Source organism: Daldinia decipiens, assembly GCF_022478715.1.
Source record: "Daldinia decipiens strain CBS 113046 unplaced genomic scaffold F4813scaffold_11, whole genome shotgun sequence".
NCBI classification, from domain to species: Eukaryota; Fungi; Ascomycota; class Sordariomycetes; order Xylariales; family Hypoxylaceae; genus Daldinia; species Daldinia decipiens.
Genome location: NW_026054554.1, coordinates 300,213 through 322,134, shown reverse-complemented (window position 1 = coordinate 322,134; position 21,922 = coordinate 300,213). Strand labels below are relative to the sequence as shown.

The 21,922-nt window shown below is 46.9% G+C and overlaps 6 protein-coding genes across 6 annotated transcripts; 5 read left to right on the top strand and 1 right to left on the bottom strand.

The window, feature by feature from the left end:
- Positions 1-1,457: 1,457 nt before the first annotated feature.
- F4813DRAFT_395310 (uncharacterized protein) lies at positions 1,458-7,651 on the top strand (the record flags this gene model as incomplete). Its single annotated transcript, XM_049247686.1, has 2 exons — positions 1,458-4,748; positions 4,796-7,651. 2 exons carry the CDS (start codon positions 1,458-1,460, stop codon positions 7,253-7,255), a joined length of 5,751 nt encoding a protein of 1,916 aa, XP_049100864.1. The 3' UTR covers positions 7,256-7,651.
- F4813DRAFT_33178 (uncharacterized protein) lies at positions 7,492-8,655 on the bottom strand. Its single transcript, XM_049241139.1, has 4 exons — positions 8,292-8,655; positions 8,179-8,229; positions 7,810-8,123; positions 7,492-7,736 (listed from the first exon to the last, which is right to left on the bottom strand). Exons 1-4 carry the CDS (start codon positions 8,386-8,388, stop codon positions 7,728-7,730), a joined length of 471 nt encoding a protein of 156 aa, XP_049100863.1. The 5' UTR covers positions 8,389-8,655; the 3' UTR covers positions 7,492-7,727.
- A 1,379-nt stretch (positions 8,656-10,034) lies between these two features.
- Positions 10,035-10,892, top strand: F4813DRAFT_388155 (uncharacterized protein; the record flags this gene model as incomplete). The annotated part of the gene is made up of 2 exons (XM_049246659.1): positions 10,035-10,161; positions 10,216-10,892. The coding sequence occupies 2 exons, from the start codon at positions 10,035-10,037 to the stop codon at positions 10,890-10,892; spliced, it is 804 nt and encodes a 267-aa protein (XP_049100862.1).
- A 1,967-nt stretch (positions 10,893-12,859) lies between these two features.
- On the top strand, positions 12,860-14,830 carry F4813DRAFT_388154 (uncharacterized protein; the record flags this gene model as incomplete). The annotated part of the gene is made up of 3 exons (XM_049246658.1): positions 12,860-13,556; positions 13,627-13,862; positions 14,060-14,830. 3 exons carry the CDS (start codon positions 12,860-12,862, stop codon positions 14,828-14,830), a joined length of 1,704 nt encoding a protein of 567 aa, XP_049100861.1.
- An 835-nt stretch (positions 14,831-15,665) lies between these two features.
- F4813DRAFT_355070 (S-adenosyl-L-methionine-dependent methyltransferase) lies at positions 15,666-16,677 on the top strand. Its single transcript, XM_049242823.1, has one exon. It carries the CDS (start codon positions 15,803-15,805, stop codon positions 16,439-16,441), a length of 639 nt encoding a protein of 212 aa, XP_049100860.1. The 5' UTR covers positions 15,666-15,802; the 3' UTR covers positions 16,442-16,677.
- A 114-nt stretch (positions 16,678-16,791) lies between these two features.
- On the top strand, positions 16,792-21,718 carry F4813DRAFT_355067 (uncharacterized protein). The gene is made up of 2 exons (XM_049242821.1): positions 16,792-20,025; positions 20,144-21,718. The coding sequence occupies exons 1-2, from the start codon at positions 17,181-17,183 to the stop codon at positions 21,247-21,249; spliced, it is 3,951 nt and encodes a 1,316-aa protein (XP_049100859.1). The 5' UTR covers positions 16,792-17,180; the 3' UTR covers positions 21,250-21,718.
- The last annotated feature ends 204 nt before the right edge of the window (positions 21,719-21,922 follow it).

The following is a 21,922-nucleotide window of genomic DNA, read 5'->3' as shown; positions in this document are numbered from 1 at the left end:
TGATAACTGGCTGTTTTCTTATTATTGGCCAATGACCATGCTGCCCAAGTTATCTTACCACCATTAACGATTGTAATATTCCTTGATGAATAGGCCGAAGATGTTCCTGAAAGGACGTCATAGAATCCTCAAAGGAACACATTATCTACCACGTAAGGTAAAGTAAATAGACTAGGCACTACGTCAAGTGTTAATTGGAATATAAATGTACCTAATTAACTGTGGACTACGAAATACTGTAGAAGCTTTAGCAACAGACGCCACGCGCTTCAAATATTGAAAGCCCACAGGCTACAGGCTGATCGTGCTGAAGATGGCTGATGTAAACAGCCACATGATGTTACAATATTGTATCTTGTGCAGAGGTAGAGAGATCTTAGTGGGGGCATCGGATATGTAGATGCTATGGAATATGCTGATTGGCAGGATTGACCGGAGCGGCTTCGGGAACTCTATCACTACCTAGGTACCTAGGTACCTACCTAAACCTTAGGTACCTAATCATCATTAGCTGTAAGCTCCAAGTTCTAAGTTCCAAGTTCAAAGCCGGACTAGCAACCCCACTAATCCCACCTTAAACCAACTCTATGCCGCCTAAACAAGCTCAAAGCAAGCCAAGTACGAGGGACCCACCGAAAAAGCAATCGAAGCTGCCAAGAAAGCCTAGCCGTGTAATACATACTGCTACTGTACCGAAGTACATAAGTACCTAGGTACCTAACCTACTTAAAAGTAATAGCATTGTTTATTGTCTCAGCCCCTCGCTCCATAACTAAACGCTTTGGTTGCTATGGCACTTTTTGAACCAAACGAAACACAACTTTCTCATCTTTCCCTCACTTCACATCCTGGTTTTCCAGCGCACACAGTACCTTACTCTCATAACTTAGTCTCATTGTGCAATACATTATTCGCGATTCTCATACTACATGTAGACATTGCATTGTCACAGACAGACACCTGGCGTGCTCTATTATGTTACGGCGTAAACGGAAATGCCACTTCAGATTTGTGCAGTTTGTTGTCGCATTATAATCTATCATACCTTATAACCTTTCTTCTTTCTTTTTTCTTCTTTCTTCTTACTAGATTCGACTCTTGCATGCAAGCTGCTTACGTCGTATGGTATCTCAACGTCAGCATGAAGCCCGGGCCAGGCCCTGATCAATTTAGGTGAGAATTCATTTAATTGAATACTTTTAGGAGTTCAATGAGGTGCAAATGCGGTGTGCGGTGTGCGGTGTGATGTGTATTGCGTGGTGGACATTGCTTTGCTGTGTGCTGTACTGTGCTTTAGCATGCAGCCAGCTTCTTGAGCATTGGCCTGTTAGCACGACCGTCAGCCCACACACTCTAGGCGTCTCGTGGCTCATATGTATTCTCATGATACCAGGGTTTATCGAGTATATAAAGTACTGTAATGGTATTGAGACTGACAATATTTTGTCTGGCAGATCATGACTGCCGTCAAATCTAGCGATGAAGATGATCCGGCGGATCCTCACCCTCCCCAAACTCCTCAACCCGGTTCTGATGCTAGCAAATCTACCCCCGATATCCCTTCAGGAACAACATCGACACCTAAAGCCTCATCACCTGTCAAAGATGCCACAACTCCCAAGGCTAAACCGGCCTCTGGCCGTCCACGGTCTGTTACAACGAAACCGGCCCCTACGCTCCTCGGTGATTTCTTACTGGGCCGACCATCTCCAGCTCGAGTCGCAGCAGATAGACAAGCAGCAAAGGAAGCAGCACATGCGAGGCGGAAGAGTTTGGAGCTAGTAAAGCAAGAGATGCGTCAAGCGACTATAATGCGAATCCAGGTTCCCGGAGGTGTGCATGAACGCGTTAAGAAATGGCAAAAGGCAAATGCTGCAGCAATGGCCGATGCCGATCCCTTAGCTGCTCCGACAGAACCAAGCGAGGTGAATATCCAAGTAGAGGAAGAAAGTGTGACCGAGGAAGACCGGGTGAGGATCAAGTCAGGACAGAAGAAGGCGACAGCGAAAGGAGTCATCACTCATAAAACAGATGGCAATGAACCCAGGAAAAGTAACATAGAGGAATTAAAGCTTTCAAATGCGCCTAAGAAACGAGTTGTTAGCGATACCAATTGGGTGAAGGATAAGCAGAAGGCAGCGTCAAGGAGCCAGTCACCAAAGACAAAACCGAACGAGACCATTGGGTTACCAATACCGAAGGACTTCTTGAAACGCCCGGCCTCTAATCCCTCTGTATCCAAAAAAGTTAAAGATTGGGCTAGTAAGGTTGAGATTCCGGACGAACCGTTTGTCAACCACCATAGAGCACCAAGGTCGGTGAAATCAACTGGCAGTGGGGATGGGATCCGAGTTAAACCCATTCGATACGAGAGCGACAATGTGAGCGGGAGATCAGAGCCTACTCGCGTCACGGCCAAGACTGGTAGCTCGCGGAATTCGAAAGAGCCAGAAGGAGATGGCATTCGGGTTAAACCCATCCCAAGCGAAAAGGACACAACAAGTGGGATATCAGGATCTTATCTATCAGGATCTTATTTATCGGGATCCTATGTATCGGGGTCCTATCTCACGGGTTCCCATCTTACGGGCTCTCATCTTACCGCGGAATCTTCGAAGTCCGGGAAGTCTGGTAGCTATGAGGGCGATGGTATTCGCGTCAGGCCCGTCGCAAGTGAAAGTGACGCTACAAGCGGGTTATCTAGTTCTATTTCAATAGATACACCTACACCACGAAAGCCACAGGGACGAGAAAACCGTAACGTCCGGAGCAGGTCAACAAAGAAGCAAGCATACCAAGCCATGCGCTCGAAAGCCAACATACGACCAGCCCCCTCCGACTTACAAGGATCAGACGATGCTACTACAGTTCGAGCTTCTTCAAGGCACTCTTCAAAAGGACCAAGTACCCGTGGAGCGAGTTCTCATAGGGACCCGTCACCATCAGAACACGAAGAAGCGGCGGAAAATCCTGTGTCTGAAAAACGTCGAACGTCTCCACGAAGAAGCTCGAAAATGTCTCCCAAGAAGCAGCAAAAACACGCCCAAACCCCTATCAAGAAGGACCATGCAGACGCAGAAACTATAGCGACAGAAGAGGTATCCGATAGTGAGTCTTGGTCAAGCGACTCAGTATCAGACATGCCATTTAGTACGCTAGCACAATCATTAGCAGAAATTCCTGTTGGATATTCTGCATTTAGCGAGCTTGACTTAGCTACAGGCTCCAGACGACGAAAAACGAGGCCAAAAACCAAGAGGCAATCTAGTTTCAAGGGCGCCACTAACGTCCTGAAAAAAGCATTGACCGAGGGCAAGAAGATTCTCGCGGAGAAGGTTGACCCTCCAAAACCTGTTGTCAACCGCCCTCCAAACATTGAGACTTGGCTAAAGGACACTGTTGACCCTTTCATCGATTCTTCAATATCCAAACCCGAGCAAAACAAGAAAGCAGACGAAGATTTACCAGATGAAAGCACGGAACGACAATCCCCATCCTCAAAGCATAAATCTGTCGAGGTCAACAGTTTATCCGACGTTAGCATGAGTGAAGAATCGACAGAGCCAAAAGAGATTACAAAGCCAGACCACCATGAGCCTAGCAGAAGCGAAACTACAACTCCTGTTTCAGCCGGACTGAAAAGAAGTAGAGCTACTAGGCTCTCTTCAACCCCCTCGAAAAGTAGTATGAAGAAAGGTTTCAAGGAGAAGCTTATGGACGCATTTCGCGGTGAATCTACAGGCCATAGTCCCCCGCCTTTAGAATATCCAAGTTGTCCCGAAGTGGTGGACCTCGACAGAGAACGTGAAGATGAGCACCACGAAAGGCGGCGTTCTTCCGGTACAAAAAGAAGTCCATCCCCAGAAGATTGTAGTTCATCGGTGTCTTCCGAAGCAACTCACCCAGAGCCGCTGGCTTATAACAAACGCAAACCACCAACTAATGGCTTTCATGAACTATCGACGATTATATCCGAGATGGAATCACAATATGGACTTCAATCAGATCTCTCGTCCGAAATATCGCAAACTACTATAACTAAGAATCCTAGTTTGACAAGAAGTACGGCAGTGTCCCGTAGGAGAAGCCATAAATCTGGCCTTAAGAGACGACTTACAAAGCACTCAGATTTAGTGTCGGCCTTGTCTCTGCCAGACGACAATTCGGTACCCAACAGAAGGATCAGCCGTCGCTCCGCACGCAGTATAAGAAGACCGTCTAGTCACCTTGGCGACGCTACTTTGGACGAACTTCTGCTTGAATTTGAAGACGATGAGGACCTTTACCAGCGAGAGTTGAAAACTCTTGTAGATGGAGTAATTCCAGTCCTTCTAACACAATTTGTAAATAATACGAGCAGTGCACGCAAAGATTTGTTTGGATCCCCTCCTACTAAATACAAGGAGGATACATTAGATAAAGCTGTCATTAATATGGGTATTGCCCTTGACAACCTCAGAAATCTGCACTGCCAGTGCCCCCCACTTTCTGACATTTATAGGCTTCCACAGTGGTTTGAGGCAGTTCATCCTGTCTACAACAATTACCTTGACGTATGGCGCCTTGGCTTCCAAGGCATCATCGTCAACTTGGCGCCTCGGTCGCCCGATGATGCCGACTCTCTTATCAATGCGATGCCTCGAAACGAGCAAGGAGATATTCTCAATGAGGATGGGGACCGCATAGATGTGGCTCATCTACTAAAACGCCCTCTAGTTCGTGTCAAATGGATTACTAAATTCATCAAGGTATGTTTATTGATCGTTCCTAGAGCGCTGAAGCTAAAGTGAATTAGGGCTATCGAGCAATTGCTGGTACAAGAGAATTCGAATCCCTCGTTTCCAAGTGGGAAACGCTGCAGGAAAAGGCGAGGCGACGACACAAAGAAGAAAACGCAAGAGTTATCGATGATGATGCCAGAAACAGCGACACATCCCGGACCCGAGATCTTAAAACACTAGAAGCTCTCGACAATGTCAAAATCGATCGCTTTCGTCAGGTTTTCGCTAAAGATACCTTCACCTTGGACTTGCGACACTCGAATGGACAACGACTCGGGTGCCAAGTCGAGCTCATAATTCGAGACAATCAGACATTCAAATCAGATCCGGGTGACCTCTTAATCAGAGAGACTGGCAGTGCAGGACGTTCATGGCTTCTATTTGCCCCCATTGTCGGTGGCCGTTTTTCTGCTCGAAGGGGAGATGATATGTGCGAATTAGTGGTTATGATCAGGGGTTACAGGGAAGAATGGTTTGAACTGCTATCGTTGACGGCAGACAGCCAAGAACAAGTGCTGGAATGGTTGGATATGCTAGGATCTACCCCCATCCCCCCTCCAATTGAAGGACCAATGCCTTCAACGGCACAATCACTAGCTCCGGCACCAAGATTAGCCGCCGGCGAGACCCCCATGGGCGAGAGAATGTTACGTCAGACCTCTAGAGTCTCTTCAGCGTCAACTGGATCTAAGAATTATCCCGGAACTGAACCAACAACCCCCGAGCGTACTCGCAAGGAAACTGGTAGTCCCCATATTACACCGACTTCTCCTAGAACTGAGGGTTCAGCTTCTTCTCCCGAAGGAACTCCAACCCAGGATTCCTTTTCAAGGTCCAAACATGCGAACGAAGCCCATTCAAGCTCGTTCGATAATCACGACATTCTACCGTCGAAAAGATCTTCAGCAAATAACAATCCCTATCGTGAAGATGGTGCGCCTCCTCCCCCAGTCCATCGGACATTCAGCTCCAAAAAGGCACCGGTACTTTCACCTCCAGCTGAACAATCTGCATCACGCCTCAAGCGCCGCACTTCTTCACCCCTCAAGCATGAATACCACCCATCAGATATATCTTCCGAAGGCTCCACATCACCAATGTCTGTATCAGAAGATGGCACCATCTCCGAGGAGTCATCCGATGATGAGCTTGAGGCGGTTGACATGCCGGATACCACACCCGCTATTAGTATCCGGAAAAACAACAACGTTCCCACGGATTCTATAGTCTCAGAAAGTACTGTCAGCCTTGCCCCTCCTATCTCACTCTCACAAACCGGGTTGCCCAAATCAGTAAACAAGCAGCCGGAATACGCCGTCAAGTCCATCGCTTCTATTTCTTATTGGGATAATAAGCATGGACGCTGGCAAGATCTTTGGCCTGATCTCTGCTCTATTGTCACGACTCCAGGTCTTATTGAGGCATACCCTTATCAAAGAGCACATCAATCTTCCAGTAGCCCGGCGCAGGAGCGACCCCTGATTGCTCTAGACCTCACACCTCTGGTCATGCTACGAAACAGCACAGTTGTCGACTTGGAAATACGATCTCCCGTTCTCAGCTATTCCAGGCTCTACGCCAAAGTGCTCAAAATCGATACGTCATTCTTCCGCTTCCGAGTTCAGACCACTGCAGAGTGTGAGTCCCTGTACATGGCAGTTCACCGAGCCCGCATGGACAACGCGAAATACAAGGCGCTCGAGGAGGAAACACGTGTTAGGTCCTTCGGTCAATATCAAAACCCAGACGTAGAGAACGACGGAAATAGTCAGCGCCGAAGCTGGTTCGGGCGAAAGAATAGTTATCGCGCGTCGACCCGAGCCCCGTCACAATCTGCGGGTAGCATATCTCAATCTTCGGGCGTCTCTACCACTTCCTTTTTAAGAAAGCTGATGGGTGGTAACAATCAGTCATTCAATATCGCAATGTCCTCCGTCGACAGGCCAAACCGCTTTAGCGGTGGAGACGCATCATTATATACCTCATCATCATCGAGCACACCACCCCGCTCCCCGTCTGTCAGCATCGCGAATAGTGGCAATACCAAGGTGGATCTCACAACAAACAACCTCAAGATTCGCCTCCATCTATTAGTATCAGCCAGCAAGTGGGAAGATCATGGCAACTGTCTCCTCGAAGTAACAAGACCTGACCGAGGCACCAGGCAGAACTTGAGGAAGTACCAAGGAATGGAGAAGCGAATCGTAGTCACAACAATCCCTAAGAAGGATGCGGATAAGCCGGTGATAGTTCTAGACGTCATACTAGGCAGCCAGTGCTTTAGCCAGCTGGGTAGCAGAGGCGTCCTCATTAATGTCTGGGAGGAAGTAAAGGACGAGAGTGGACAGGCGGGAGTTGCACCTCAAGGGGGAAACAGTGGAGGAAATGTACGGAAGTGGTGTTTCCAGTGTTCGTCGGTTTCGCAAGCGAGGTGGATTTTCGGACTCGTTACGCAAGAAGTGGTAATTGGTTGATTATTAGTTGATACCCCTTTCATATGTGTGAGGCTATAACGCCGTTCCCTGCACACTTTTTCTTTTTCAGATCTTACCAGCAAACCTTTTCAGTCAACATAAATGTTCAACTTTACGAGGGACAAGGCGAGGCGTCGGAGACATTGCATTAGATGTCTGGGGGGCAGACAGGGCGGACAGAGCATTAAGGTGAGGACGATGTTATGGCCATATGCATGGACGGTGTGGATGGTTTGTTGCATTTGTTGTGTCCCTTCCCGTCACATTTTACCCTTTGGTCGGATACATTGTGTAGGATAGGCTATGTACACAACGCTCTAAGATACCTAATACTGAAGTCATTCAATTGTATCTCATGCCTCTTTACTTAATAGGAAGCGTCATGTATTTTTGATGCCCATGAGTAGTCTAACGTTTTCTCGGTTTTGTCGCAGTAGGGGGTCCCATAAATAGTGAATTTTAGTCAGTCCATTCAGTACCACTATAACATGTCAGGTTAACAGATATCGTACAGAAATAAAACCTGCTAAGATGAATATAATAAATAAACATACCACGATTCCATTATCTGGCCCGTCAGGCTTCTCTCCATTTTCAAGCTTCCCGAGACAAGCACGGATGCGTTGGACAAGCTGGGCGGCGTACTCAGGGGATGGCGGCTTCGGGGTAGGTATGCTGGTGTCGTTACGCAACAGCACGGGGGCAGGGACGGCGGAGTCGGGTGGCATGTTCCCGTCGATGGCGGCCTTGACGTCGGCTACGTCGTCGGCGCTCCAGGCCGCACCCATAATCACCGCGTAGGGGGTTGCGGAGTACGAGCCGGTTCCGATGGTGCTACTTTGAGTTGGGGGCGCGGTGCCGCGGAGGACTGGAGGTGGGTGTTAGTTAACAAATAGAAAGTCGGGATCATGGATGTTACCTACTGAAAGGCAGCTCGGCGGCTGTTGGCTTACTGCCGAGGCAGAAGAGGATTACTATATAAGAGTATACGCGTTAGCATATATATATATATATTATATCTTTGCAACTCACTCACCTTCATACTCGGGCTTCAGACCCTCGACGACCATTTTCCCAACTACTTCCGCCTTGCCGCAGACAACAATAGGAATCGGTCTTAATAAACCAGCCATGGTGCAGAGATATAAGTGAGAAAGGGTAAAGGCTATAGTCAAAACGATGGAGCTCTTGATAGAAACGGGACGACCCTCATCATTATATCCAACAAGTCACGTTTACAACAGGGGTTATATCTTGGGAATTGGCGGATGCTAAGATCTTAGACAGCTTAGCTCCCGTGTCTGTGTCGGTCCCGAGCGAGCCAAAGTCCAACCAACGTTGAAGGCAAAGGAATGCAATGCAAGTTATTGGTAGAATCGCAGGCTTGGGTTACAGTCCCGTAAAACAAGGATGTCGCAAAAGATCCCTTAAGATTTCCTAGATCCGAAGTATGCAAGCATTATCTATTGGTCGTTGTCGTGGGTCTGCGGCTGTGGAACCGGGGTCCCGATGACAAGCTGCAATTCATGTACGGATTACCTAGTCGTCGCTACTTGGCGAGGATATTCACCGCCGCTCGCTACTCCGATTTTGAGTCGAGACATACATGTGCGCTATTCAATGCAAGTTTCAGGAGTTACTTGGTTATATTAGGTTACGTACCATTATGAATTTGATGCTTTAATCCTCCTACATATGTAAGATAACCTATCTATCTAAGCATCTTAGCTACATGCATGTCTCACTTACACGCACCTCCAAAAAGAAACATACTAATTATCGCCAACTATCGGTGAAAAGAACCGCGAAGCAAGGACTCTATCAATATCGTCATACTTGGTGAAGAAAAAAACCAAAGATTCCCTTGGCCCCTTGGTTATTCACTACCTAATATACGAGCTCGTAGTGGCCTTGTATTTGAGACCCAGCTATATGGTTTTCGAGTAGGATTTTAGCCTCTACGTATAATAAAAGGAGGCGTCTATTATCCACAACTGGGTACAGATTTCTACGCCCGTCTAATACATTCAAGTTCGATAACCCTTTCTATTACTTATGTTAAATTATTATTTAGGTACTCAGGCATAATTCTGTCAAGGCTAGAGGTTCGCGCATTCTTTCACTTTGCCATATAATTAGGTGCGAAAAAACCTTGCACAAGAACCCGTCAATATCATACCTGTATAAGCTACCTAAGGTATAATAATAATAATAATAAAACGATCCACACACTAAAAGCTTTCGTTAAAAAATATTGCTACCGTCCTTACCTGAGCAGTGGCTGTTGTCATGACGAAATATCTTATCACTGATAATGATACGGAATACAGCGAAATTGGAACAGAATCAGTGATAAGATAAGGTCTTGGCGTACCTTACGTAGCTTCCACGTTGTAGTGGTCAGTGCGTACAAAGCACATCTCGAGCTACATAGGTAGGTAGGTACCTAAGGTATCCATGTAGCCCATTGTTTTCCTGGCGAACGCGTCCTGCCATTCAATGCAGGGTAAGTTCCAAGATACAAAGCTAAAAGGTACTTAACTTTACGTACCTTTTTTTGAGTACCCGCGCTGCGACCGATTGCTCATTCTCAATTCTTTACATTCTATCTTTCTCTCATCCATCTTACTATAATTTCCACAAAGCCAAACTACAAGATCGCCGTTGCATCAGCAATACCACTTTCTACATCTTAATTCAAGGTTACAACTCACTCGGTCCTTTATTACTTCACCCGTGACGACTCTTGCCACTCCCGTCGCGTCGCGCATCCCTCACGATGTCCGACTACGCCTCCCTAAAGGTTCCAGAGTTGAAGAAACTCCTTCAGGAGAAATCCCTACCTGTAACAGGTAACAAGGCCGACCTAATCACTCGTCTGCAAGATCATGACAAGTCTCAGAACCGTCAGTATTTATTTTAAATGTCGCGTTTAATGTGCACATACTGATATCCAATAGCCGCTCCCGTTCGCGAAAACGAGGACGAGATTGATTATAGCGATGATGAAGTCCCGACCACATCAAAGCCTTCAGAAACTACGACAGCCGCTGAGCCCGTTGAACCGACACTAGCTCCAGTTGAAGAGAAGTCTGCCGAGCCTATTGAGCCTGTGGAGAGTGCTCCAGACTCTGTTCCGGCCACAGATAAGCCGGTTGAGGATGAAGCTGAAGAAACCGCCAAGACAGAAGCTCCAAAAGAAGACTTTTCTGCGCACCTTCCCGCGTCTAATGCAGATGAAGAGGCACGTAAGCGTGCCGCGCGAGCCAAGCGATTTGGCGTAGTTGAGAATGACGAGGACAAAAAGAAAACTGAGCGTGCCGAGCGTTTCCGTGTAGGTGTAGATGAATCCTCATTGGTGAAGGGTCTCGACGCCGCGCTGCCCGAGAAGAGGCCATCAAAGCGAGGCCGGGAAGGTGGTAATGCCGAAGGTGAACGAGGCGCGAAACGACAAAACCCCAGTGGTCAACAAAGAGGCAAGGGTCGTTTTCGCCAAGTTAGAGGCGGTAGGCCGAATGGCGCTCCTCGAAAAGAGGGCAGGCCGACTAGCGCAAAGGGGAAGCCTGGTATTCAAATCGACCCATCTGAAAAGGCAAAGGCCGAGGCGCGGGCAAAGCGCTTTGCTGGTGGTTCTTGAGCAAATTTGAGAAGACGTCTCACCGATTCAGTAGAACGGATCTAGGCCAACTCTAGCAACACATTTCAGAGAACCCTACTTGAGGGATGCTGCTATGGTACCTTATTTTCCTACCACCGCAAATGCGAGGTTACCGGGCAACTTTGCTTCGAGTCGAGAGGGATATTACGCCGCTACTATGCACGATTATCTTCAGTTGCCGCTGTACACTAGTTCGTCTCCTTCGTTAGGCTATCGCGAATAATGACCTTTCGACATTTCTTGTTCCAGGCCTACGCTTAATTATATCATGAAATACCATGCAGCCGTTCCTGTGCTACTATGTAGGCGGATGGCATTAGATAAAGTCAGAAAATCACACGCCTATCCTTGAATAAACGATTCACGTGAACGAATATTAGTCTGCAAAGTGAACCCATCAAGATCAACGCCTGGCGAAAGAACGCATCCTGCCCACTCACAACTGCGTACGACCTGATTTCGCTAGGCCCTTCGATGTTCAACACCTGGGTGTCTCATTTCAGCTACAACCCGCCCCCCCCTCCCCTCCCCCACAATCAAGTAGGGTGTAAGGGAACGTTTCAGCGGAGTGTTGGGCTCACCAGGTAGCCGTACGAGATATTAGCGATACTTAGTCATGGTTAGCTAAATGTTGCCAAGACAATCTCAATGTCTTGCTCGCATTGCACTTAGTTTCGAAATTGCATTTTTTGCACAATTCATATCTTACAATACTAAGTTAAATTAACATAACTATTACTTTTAATTTCCCTGGGATTCGCAACTATTAACCAGATGAATAGCCTTATTCTCGATATATCAACTTTACTGGTTTGTTTTCAGTTAGTTACTTAGACTAGGTACCTGGTTATGAGCAACATAGCTTTGCCGTGTCGAGTTGTACTGCATTATCACTGCTCTAAGGTTTGAGATTTACTTTGGGTGGAATATTATGAAATTATATCATTGCGTGAACGAGGGACTATATGTAGGTTAAGACACATGTTAAATACCTGGGCTAAGCACTTAAGTTGTTTGGGCCAATACTTCATAACTACCCCTTTTATCGTAAACTCGTTAGCTTACCTTAGGTAGGTAGGTACCTATGTAGGTAGTCCTAACACCTAAACTCTTATCACGGGTAAAACAACTGCTAATGAGGTGCTTTTAAGCAGTACTCTGGTTGAATAAGGGTTATCGTTGAGTTGTTCAAATAGCATACCCATAGTTATAAATTATGAACGATGAATACATAAACTTTCCTTAAACAAACATTGCCAGCTATAATTCTAGAAACTCGTGATACATCGATTCGAAGACAAAGGATATTGCCCATAGGGTCCTAAACATCAAAATATTGTGGCTAGTCACTGTATATAAGGAAAAATAGTCACAGCTAAGGTATTTATCAGGTATACGTATAAGCATAGTAATTATTATATACTATGCTCGAGCTATGTATGCTTCCTGTACCCATGAATTTCCGTTCGTTCACTCAAGCATCACTCAAGTATTGTCGAAATACCAACTAAACCTACAGCTAATCCTCTTCGATATAGGAATTCTCATCCCGTTTTGAAAGAGCCACGATATCAGCTAAGGATGACTTTAGGGGATGCTCCAATTTCTTTTATAAAATAGAGAAAAAATAGAAATATAACACCGCCTTTACAATATACAGGTAGGGATTGCAGCGTATAGATTACAAAGAGAATCTGATTTTATTCCGGATCCATATTCCTTTGTCCCTTCCCAGACGTTTCCGTAGCCGCCTGGGGCGTTATTGTCTCGATATTAATGTCCAATATAATCCTATAACTAATAGACAATAGAATCTTACAAACAATGTGTTTAAGTACAAAAGTCACCTAATTCTATTCTGGAGTCGAGGCGAATTCTAGCTGAGTATTCCTAATTAATGGTCCCCCAACGTAGTTCCGGATTACTTCAACTAAGCTAAACTCACAATGGCAGAGCCACAGGAAGGTGTTCCAAAAACCTACAACGATGTCAATAAGCCGCGTTACCGAAATTACCGTCCCGAGGCGACGGTGAATCGGAGGGATCGTGCGAGCGTCATAATTTACATACAGGATATTCCAGTTAACGCGGCCTTCCCACGCGCTGGAGCAATAAGCCAGTTACCTGAGCCATATCGCCATTACATAAATTATGAACCAATTGCATTGGAATATCAGGATGGCGGTGTTACAACGAATGTTTATGGTAACAACGCAGCTCGGGAGCTGCTAGGTGAATTTGACTCGGTTATTGAATTTGGGAATAGCAGGTCGCAATGGATCCACGATACACTTACAGAGGCTTTCGGTCATGATACCTTCCGTGGCTTGACCCTCCCGGAAATGATGTCTCTGGTTATCGTGTGGTGTCGGGCATGGTTTACAGCCCGGAATCGATTTTTGGAATATGCAATGAATCATACCCCCAACATTTGGGAACGTCGTGACGTATATAGAGCACATGTGAGAAGAACAAATGCCGCCAACTACAATCTTCACACTGCAGATATAGAGATGGACGCCGTGTGGGTGTGTGTCCCGCATTTGTACACCGAGAACTCAACGGGCGTCGACACTAGGGGTCTGACAAACGCATCTTTCCGAGCCCTATACCGTTTGAATAGGGTTGAGGCTATTGCAATTCGTATGTGTACCGATTCCTTGTACTAGAGCCTACTACTACAATAAAATACAAAGCTAATCTATTGGTGTAGTGCGAATAGCAAAACAAAAACAACCCAGTGGCCAGAGAACCAGATACGGTCGAATTTTCAGGTGGATCGTTTATTTTATCAATCAATACACGAGGTGGAAGGTCACGGTTTTCGAAGAATACAGAAAGATGCTCCCAGATGATCACGCTGAAATGGACCATCTTGCGATAAAGACTGAACAAACCAATCGGTGGGAAAATGATGGTGGTAGGCAGATTGAAGGTACGTATAAACGTGTACGCTTGTTAGACTTGGGTTCCTGGAGCCATCTTCAATGATATTTAACAGGCAATATTATGTATACAATGGCTAACTTTGAGTAGTAAGTATTGCAACTAAGTAACTTCGATTCACGCCCGTGAATATTTTCTTTTCCTTGGATCTCTAGAAGGGTAAGATGAAGAAGCTGACTAGATATGGTTTTGTATAATAGGTTGGCTTCGAGTCCTTGATGCACTGGGTTCTCGAAATGGTTCGATATATCCAAGCTGGCATAGATATACCAGGGCCAGTGATAGACGAATTTCACCGCTGCAGAAATTGGATTTACAACACGATACGCCATGCGCACTTACCTCCAAATGGATTTACACCAACTCACGGGCCAGTTGGCAGGGTAGAAGATAGGAACTTCGGGACCAACACTATAATGAATTTGGACGCTGGCCACTTGAGATACGAAGTCACCATGACCTTACCGACCGTAAACCCTATCGGTCGAAGGGGTCCTTTAGCAGCAGTCGAAACATATTGCCACGAGGTCAAGAGAATTGACCCGTCTCCGAGGGTATTAACGGTCCCGGCGGCTCCGACGACTCATTTTAGCGATGATCCAGATCCATCGGATACCCAACCTCCTGCACTGATGGCACGAGTAGTCGCAGAGTCGGACGAGGAGATATCTTCTGAAGACTACGACGAAGAAGAGGAGCCCCCCTACACCATCGAAGTCCAGGACGGAGTCGCGCGGAAGTGCAGCTTGACCGCGCCCAAGGGCCGGGCTGCACGCTTGACTACCTCCGCCCTGCTGCGAGACGCGCTCTGGAGCGCTGGATCTCTAAAGCGCCCGGCCAGGACGCCGCTGCGCTCGGTGTTTTCTGGGCGCGTAACCAAGAGGCGAAAGACCGACGAGGCTACCGCGCCCGACGTCGAGGAAGAGGAAGAGGAAGAGGAAGAGGAAGAGGAAGAGGAAGAGGAAGAATAGCCGTTGAAACGCAGCAATAACGTGCGTTTTTCAAGATTGTTCCAGAGGTCGTAAAATCCTCAAGGAGAATACCCCCTTTTCCGCCCCATGGGTAGGACTACCATCACGGTGCTGTTGCCCGCTCAGTACGACAATGGAATATCCGAGGTTTACCTGGGGATGTTCAGGAGGATGATACTGTGTTAGGCTATAAAGGGTTTCCGTAACCGGAAGATTTCCGTAACCGGAAGATTTCCGTAACCGGAAGATTTCCGTAACCGGAAGATTTCCGATTTTCCTTTTCTATTGTTATTTCATTTCACATTGGTTTGCGTTGTACGGATGTTACTAAAGTAGAATTAACTATCAGGAAAAAAACACGGGTTGTTCGAGGTCTACTCGGGATGTAGTGTAAATCCCTCAACATCTACTCGAGTAACCCAGCACCTCGCTTTGGTGGATACGGAATGCACTTCTTAGCGGGTGTATCATGTTAGAAGCTTGAAGTTCGGGGTGCAGGCGAGAATGCAATGGGAACGCAGTAGGTTGGATATAAAATCCCCTCTTTTGCGCTGCTTGAAGGGTGGCCTGTTGTACGAGAGTTATACTAGAGTCGAATAGGTGTTAGGACAGTTTGATTGTATTAACCTCATTTCTTCGTTTTTCTATATTGTCTTGAATAAAGATAAGACCATAGTAACGAGTGGAAACTGCATTGCCATCGAGTTCTGAAATCCGGTCTCTTGGTTCATATGATACACGTGCCGCTCCTTAAAAGGCAAAAGGTCCCCATCTGATTTGACCGTAACTGGAAAGTGGGAAAATTACGACTTCACATGATTTTATGGGTCGTCGGCGTGGGGGAAGAAATTAACTGTGAGCTATTTCAAGATCATTAAGTAGGTATATATATAAGTGATATTCAATCATCCTGCCTGTCACATCTACTCAGTGGTGCAGGTGGTGCAGCAAGCGAGCCCACTTTGATAAACCATGCCCGCCGACTTCGAGAAGCAGAGTTATTGGCACGAGAGATTCTCGTCTGAGACATCTTTCGAGTGGCTAGCGTCGTCAGAATCTTTCATGTCCATCATAGAACCTTACCTCTCGACACCCTCGCATACTTACGAGAACGCGCCCCGAATCCTCCATCTAGGCTCAGGCACAAGTGACTTGCAGAACTGTTTCCGTTCGAGAGGCTACTTAGACGTGACAAATGTCGACTACGAACCATTAGCTATCGAGCGTGGGCGCCAGCTAGAGAAGGTCGCCTTTGGTGACATAAGGATGAAATACATCGTCGCAGATGTAACACAACTTGCCTGCGACTTCTTGCAAGATAAGAGATTCGACATAGTCGTGGACAAAAGCACCGTCGACGCGGTCTCCTGCGGTGGGAATACGGCCCTTTCAAGGATGGCCTCTTTCGTGAGGAAATACCTTGCTGATAATGGGATCTGGATCTCCCTTAGCTATTCTTCAGCTCGCTTTGATATTGAGCAGCTACCATTCGGCGTCGAAGTCATAGCTAAGATCCCATTACCCAAACTTAAGGAGAGTGATCCGGAGATATACCATCATTGCTACCTTCTTCGGCCCAAAGACCCAAATGAATCGAAAATGGGCACATAATGATCACCAGAGGTTAGTACCTAATTATGAAGTCATGAAAGGTAAAATTGTATTGACTTGTCCTGTTTGCTATTGCCCAGAGTTGTGACACAAATTACGTGTCGGAGGAGAGGAGAATGAAGTGTTAGTTGGAAACGGACGAAATCCATGTGATGAAAGGTGGAGGAGAAAAAATATATGGCTTACCTAATATAATAATAGAGCACGTACCTACGGATTACATTGGTACCTTTTAGCACTAATCTAAAAGTTGCCTAAAGCTAACGTGCCGCACTGCCGCTGTGGAGAAGCTAACCTAACTGCTGTTAAGGCCGGAGCTTTTTCAGACACCTTAAACTCGCTTGGTTTTAGCTGCGTCACTTGGACTCCACTATAAATGGTGTATTTGGTATAGGTATACAATACATATAACACCACAAGGCGATGACCTCATAATACAGCACTATCCAACTATCCAACATACGCACATCCAATGGCATATTCAATGTACATATCTTTTGCGCCTCTTAAGTCTTGGCTGGTATATCACTGGACTATAATATTCTCGTATGAGCATCATTAGCCGCACGCGCATTCTTAATATCTTAATGTATCCTTCTCTATCTTCTCTATCTTCTCTACGTAAACCATCATTTCTGATCTCTATCTTTTACCACATAAATACATCCCCAAAGCACTTCCTGGGTCCTACTGACTCTTGTTACTCATGAATAATATCTAACATCCGCGCAAGCACACTATGACGAACCAGACGGATTTTGAGAAAGATGCGTCAGGAAGAGAGTACGGCAAACCTCACAACGCCAAACATCCAATCCCTACCGTCCAGAATTACAGGCAGCACAGGAAAGAATTGGAAGGACAGATAGAAGACGAGGAGCAAGCGCAACAAGGACCAGAGGACGATTCGAGACCAAAGCGGGCGTTCCAATCTGCGAAAGCCGTCATCCAAGGCGAAGATACTCCCAAGTCTCGACATTATCCATACCCATCTACGAACCATAACTATGCCGATAACACCCCGCATGCCCCCGAAGAAGAGGAAGAGGAAGAAGAAGGCAGTCGATCCAAAGAGACACAGCAAGATTCTACCAATAATACTAGAAGGCAAGAGGAGCCTGATGATCATCGGGAAGATGGCGGCAAGAAGGGAGGTGAACAAGGAAAGTCGGCAACTGAAGCTGTAGTAAGCGCTGTTGACCCGAAAGAAAAGCGCAAGGCGATGAAGAAAACTAAGAGGCATGGTGAAGGACGCGAAGTCACCGATCCCGTTACCCATTTACCGATTATCATACACGATCAGACTGAGAAGGATCTCACGTCGGCGCCTCAAAATATCCCAGCGCCAGGATTACATCATTATACTGCCACTGGACCACAAGGTGCTTCCAAGTCAGACCAAGAGTTGACCTCTGAGCGTGACGAGTCGCAACAGGCTTATAATGGGATGCAGAGGGTATTTCCGCCGCCAGATTTCGAGCACACAAAACAAGGACTCGCCGCTGTTTACGAGCAGACAGTATATGCTGGCCTGGCTATAATGGGCATTCTGGCTATCGTTCTACTGTTTGTCCCGACAGTTTTCATTGGGCCGGGTTGGTCCGTCCTTTTCAGCACAACTCTGTTTGTTTTGCTAGGAACGATAACTATTATCGGTATGGGAAAATGGATAAGTAAGAAAACTAGCGAGCTATTTGAAGACGAGACTTGGGATGCTGCGCGACGAGCAGAGCAGGCTATCTTGAGTAACGACGAGGAGCTTCCTGAATCGACTCAATGGTTGAATAGCTTGCTCTCGTCCATCTGGCCGCTTGTTAACCCAGACCTCTTCGCTTCCCTCGTCGATCAAATCGAGGATATTATGCAAGCATCCCTCCCCAAGGTTATTAAGATGGTCAGCGTCGACGATATGGGACAGGGTAGCGAGGCTATTCGGATATTGGGCGTGCGATGGCTGCCGACTGGTGCGGCTAGTCGAACAGTGGGTTCCGATAATCAACTTCAGGGGGACGACAAGGAGACCGGAAACGATCGAACAGACCCGCAAAATCCCCAAGAAAGCGCCAATGACCAGGAAAATAATGCTGAGGGGAAGGGTAAAGATCCGAAGCAAGAGGAACAGGAGCAAGTGGCCATGCGGGAGGGGATGGAGGCGGAAGAAGGCGACTTCGTGAACCTGGAGCTTGCGCTCGCCTATCGAGGCCGCTCGTCCGGCAAGTCGGTCAAGGCCAAAGCTAAGAATGCTCACCTTTACCTAAAGTTTTACCTTCCAGGGGAGGTCGCTATCCCCGTATGGGTTGAGCTTAAGGGCCTTATCATGACTATTCGACTCCGGCTTCAGCTGACACCGGACCCGCCATTCATATCTTTATGTACTATGACCTTCCTCGGACAGCCAAAGGCTAGTCTCTCGTGTGTCCCCCTTTCAAAGCATAGCTTTAGCTTGACGGATGTTCCATTGATATCTTCTTTCGTTAACTCGGCAATCGATGCTGCTCTCGCGGAATATGTGGCTCCTAAGAGCTTAACTTTGAACCTAAAGGACATGCTTGTAGGAGAAGATTTTAAGAAGGACACGACTAGCTTAGGTATCGTCTGGATTTTCATTAAGCAGGCGCGCGGCTTTAAACAAGGTGACGGCGGGATCGGGCCTATGAAAGGCTCAAGCGATTCATATGTTACTGTATCGTGGGGTAAATTCGGTAAACCTGTTGCCTCGACTCGTATCATTACAGGTGACGATGAGCCAAATTGGTATGAATGGGCAAGCATTTTAGTGACTCCAGAGGAGGTGAACGCCGAGGAAAAGCTGCGGCTCCAATTATGGGATTCAGATAAATGGTCGGCAGACGACGATCTAGGCCAAGTAGAGGTAGACCTCAAGTCTCTTATGAAACGTCCGAACAACTTTCGAGACCGCGAGGATAGATTTACTGGCCAAGATCCCGACGAGACGATGCCAGGATCGTTACTATGGTCTGTCGGATATTTTTCGAAGCTAAGAATCACGCCTAAAGAACTTGAACAACAAACCGTCGACGGAGAAATAAGAACTCACGATCAACTTAGACAGCACGTCTCGGAATTATCTGAGCATAAGCTGCGGGAAGCCGGCAAGCCATCGGATGATGACGAAGTGAAGCAACAGAAAGCTCAAGACTACAGGGAACTTGAAGAAGCCATGATTATCTCAGCCCCGCCACCTGATGACTTCGTCTCGGGTATTCTCAGCATCCAGATCCACAATATTACGGGGCTCGAAGTACAGAGGCTTCAAAAGGAAGATAAAGGAGACGGCGGCGATAACGAGGATGAAGCTGAGCAGAACGACGATATGCCCGACAGCTACTGTACCGTCATATTCAACCACAAAAAGATCTACAGGACAAGAACGAAGCCGAAGAACTCAAAACCTTTCTTCAATGCTGGAACCGAGCGATTTGTTCGGGACTGGAGGGATAGCGAGGTTATCATTAGTGTATGGGACTCTCGCGAGCGGGAAGACGACCCGCTGATAGGGATTGTTTATCTTCCCCTGGCGAAGGTGCTTGCTAAAAAGAGCCAGGTGATGGAGAATTACCCTTGTAAGTTGGGATCGAAGACAATTTTCGCATTTGGTTATCGGGACACTATGTCATTGAAAGATTCAACCCTGATAATTGTCTCATGTCGTTATGAATAGATACTAACATGGCATTATAGTAGTTGGAGGCATTGGATACGGTCGGGCTCGTATTAGCATGGTTTGGCGAAGCGTGGAGCTTAAACTGCCACCAAATCTCAGGGGATGGGACTATGGGACCCTAGAGATACGCGGATTCATTCAGGCGAAACCCGATTTACCTCGGTCGTTGACAGAGCATCGCATCAAGATACGCACGAACTTGGGAAAGGCGAAGATGTATCCGGAAAATGGGCAGTGGGTGTCTAAGGGCGGAAAGGAGCACGAGGCTGTGTTCTTGGCAGTGCGTAAGCGATATGCTTCGGCCGTGGTGATCGAATTCCGCGAGTCCATGCTTGGACCGGATAAAACAGCCGCCTTTGCGGTCATGTGGCTCCATGAGATCGCCGATGAGGAGAGCGAAATACGAACCTTAAAAGTGTGGAAAGGATCGAAGGATGGCCTCCGCAAAGCCCAGTCATGCTACGACTACAATGGCATGATCGATGGTGAACAACCTCTAGGCGAAGTCGAGCTGTCATTAAAATTTTGGCGTGGTCTATCTGGCTATCACAAGAACTATGCCTCTCAAGCTAAGAATAATGACCTGCGGAATGTTATGGAATGCCTAGATACAATCACAGACGAGAAGCTCGACGACGACGAAGACGAATCTGAACACGAAGACGATGTGACGAGTGGTGACGATTCAGAAGATGAGACACGCAAGAAGAAGCTCCGTGTCCACACTAACGATGATTCGTCACGCTCTAGTTCCGACGACGAGGGCGAAGGCGCCGGATCTGGAACGTCGAGCTCCTCTCACTTATCTTTTTCAGATATCAAGAAAGTCAAAAAAATTAAGAACATCTTTCGCAACCCCGTAGATGGGGTTAGCGAAGCAGCTACGTCGGTGTTGGCGCCGGGACATAACAACCCAGACGATGGATCTAGAGGAGTCCGAAACCAGCTGCGCGACTACAAAGACCACCACAAACAGCTTCACCGCAAACATCGTGGCATCATGCAGTGGAGGCCAGCAAGAGAGGCTAACCACGTCGGGGAGAAGCTAAGCAGGCTCAAAGGAAATATCAGCGGAATGTTTCATCACGGGGAAAAAGACACCGGCGTCGAAACCGAGGTATGAGACCACATGGGACCACATGTAGGTGCCTAAATGGAGTTTAGCTCCCGTATGCCGAATCCCGCGGTCCGCGGCAGTGTGGGGTTCCGGAAGCGGAAAGGGGTTACAAGGAGTTTAGAAAGTGTTGATGCGCAGACATGTTTTGCCTACCCGTTTTTTACTCCTAGAGCAGGCCACTTAATGATGCCAAGACATATTAAGAAATGAAGGTTTCTATTCTTTGCTTCTCTGAGGCGATGTTTGGGGCTATAAAAAGGGTTTATATTTGGATCGGTGCATTTCGTACGAATAGTCGTAAATTATAGCCAATCAGACTCTAACCGCTTACATACGCCGCATATGTGCTTTAGTGGATATTAATCAAGCTTAAATATACCCTGTCTAAAGTTGAGTTACATACAGTCTGTACTTCGGTATCGTTTCGTAGCATTGAACCTTTTCTAGAATTATACTTGGATCATTTCCCACGTGCCCGGACAATTCCGTTTGCTTGTACGAAGTACATTATGTAGGTTAGGTAGGTAGGTAGGTAGGTAGGTATGTACCTAACCTAGGTATACTCAGGTATTTAGTACGAGGTGTACTTGGTAACATTTATGTGTAACCGTTTTCTATCCAATATTGTTAACTTGTTACCGATTACCGTATTACATAGGTAGGTACATATAATAAATAG

What these genes read in the sequence shown, in the direction of transcription:
- F4813DRAFT_33178 (XM_049241139.1), bottom strand. Translation starts at nt 8,388, where the DNA reads ATGGCTGGTTTATTAAGACCGATTCCTATTGTTGTCTGCGGCAAGGCG. An exon ending in TCTGAAGCCCGAGTATGAAG is followed by an intron (nt 8,230 to 8,291) that starts GTGAGTGAGTTG and finishes ACTCTTATATAG; the next exon opens with TAATCCTCTTCTGCCTCGGC. An exon ending in AGCCGCCGAGCTGCCTTTCA is followed by an intron (nt 8,124 to 8,178) that starts GTAGGTAACATC and finishes ACCCACCTCCAG; the next exon opens with TCCTCCGCGGCACCGCGCCC.
- F4813DRAFT_355070 (XM_049242823.1), top strand. Translation starts at nt 15,803, where the DNA reads ATGCCCGCCGACTTCGAGAAGCAGAGTTATTGGCACGAGAGATTCTCG.
- F4813DRAFT_355067 (XM_049242821.1), top strand. Translation starts at nt 17,181, where the DNA reads ATGACGAACCAGACGGATTTTGAGAAAGATGCGTCAGGAAGAGAGTAC. An exon ending in GGTGATGGAGAATTACCCTT is followed by an intron (nt 20,026 to 20,143) that starts GTAAGTTGGGAT and finishes ATGGCATTATAG; the next exon opens with TAGTTGGAGGCATTGGATAC.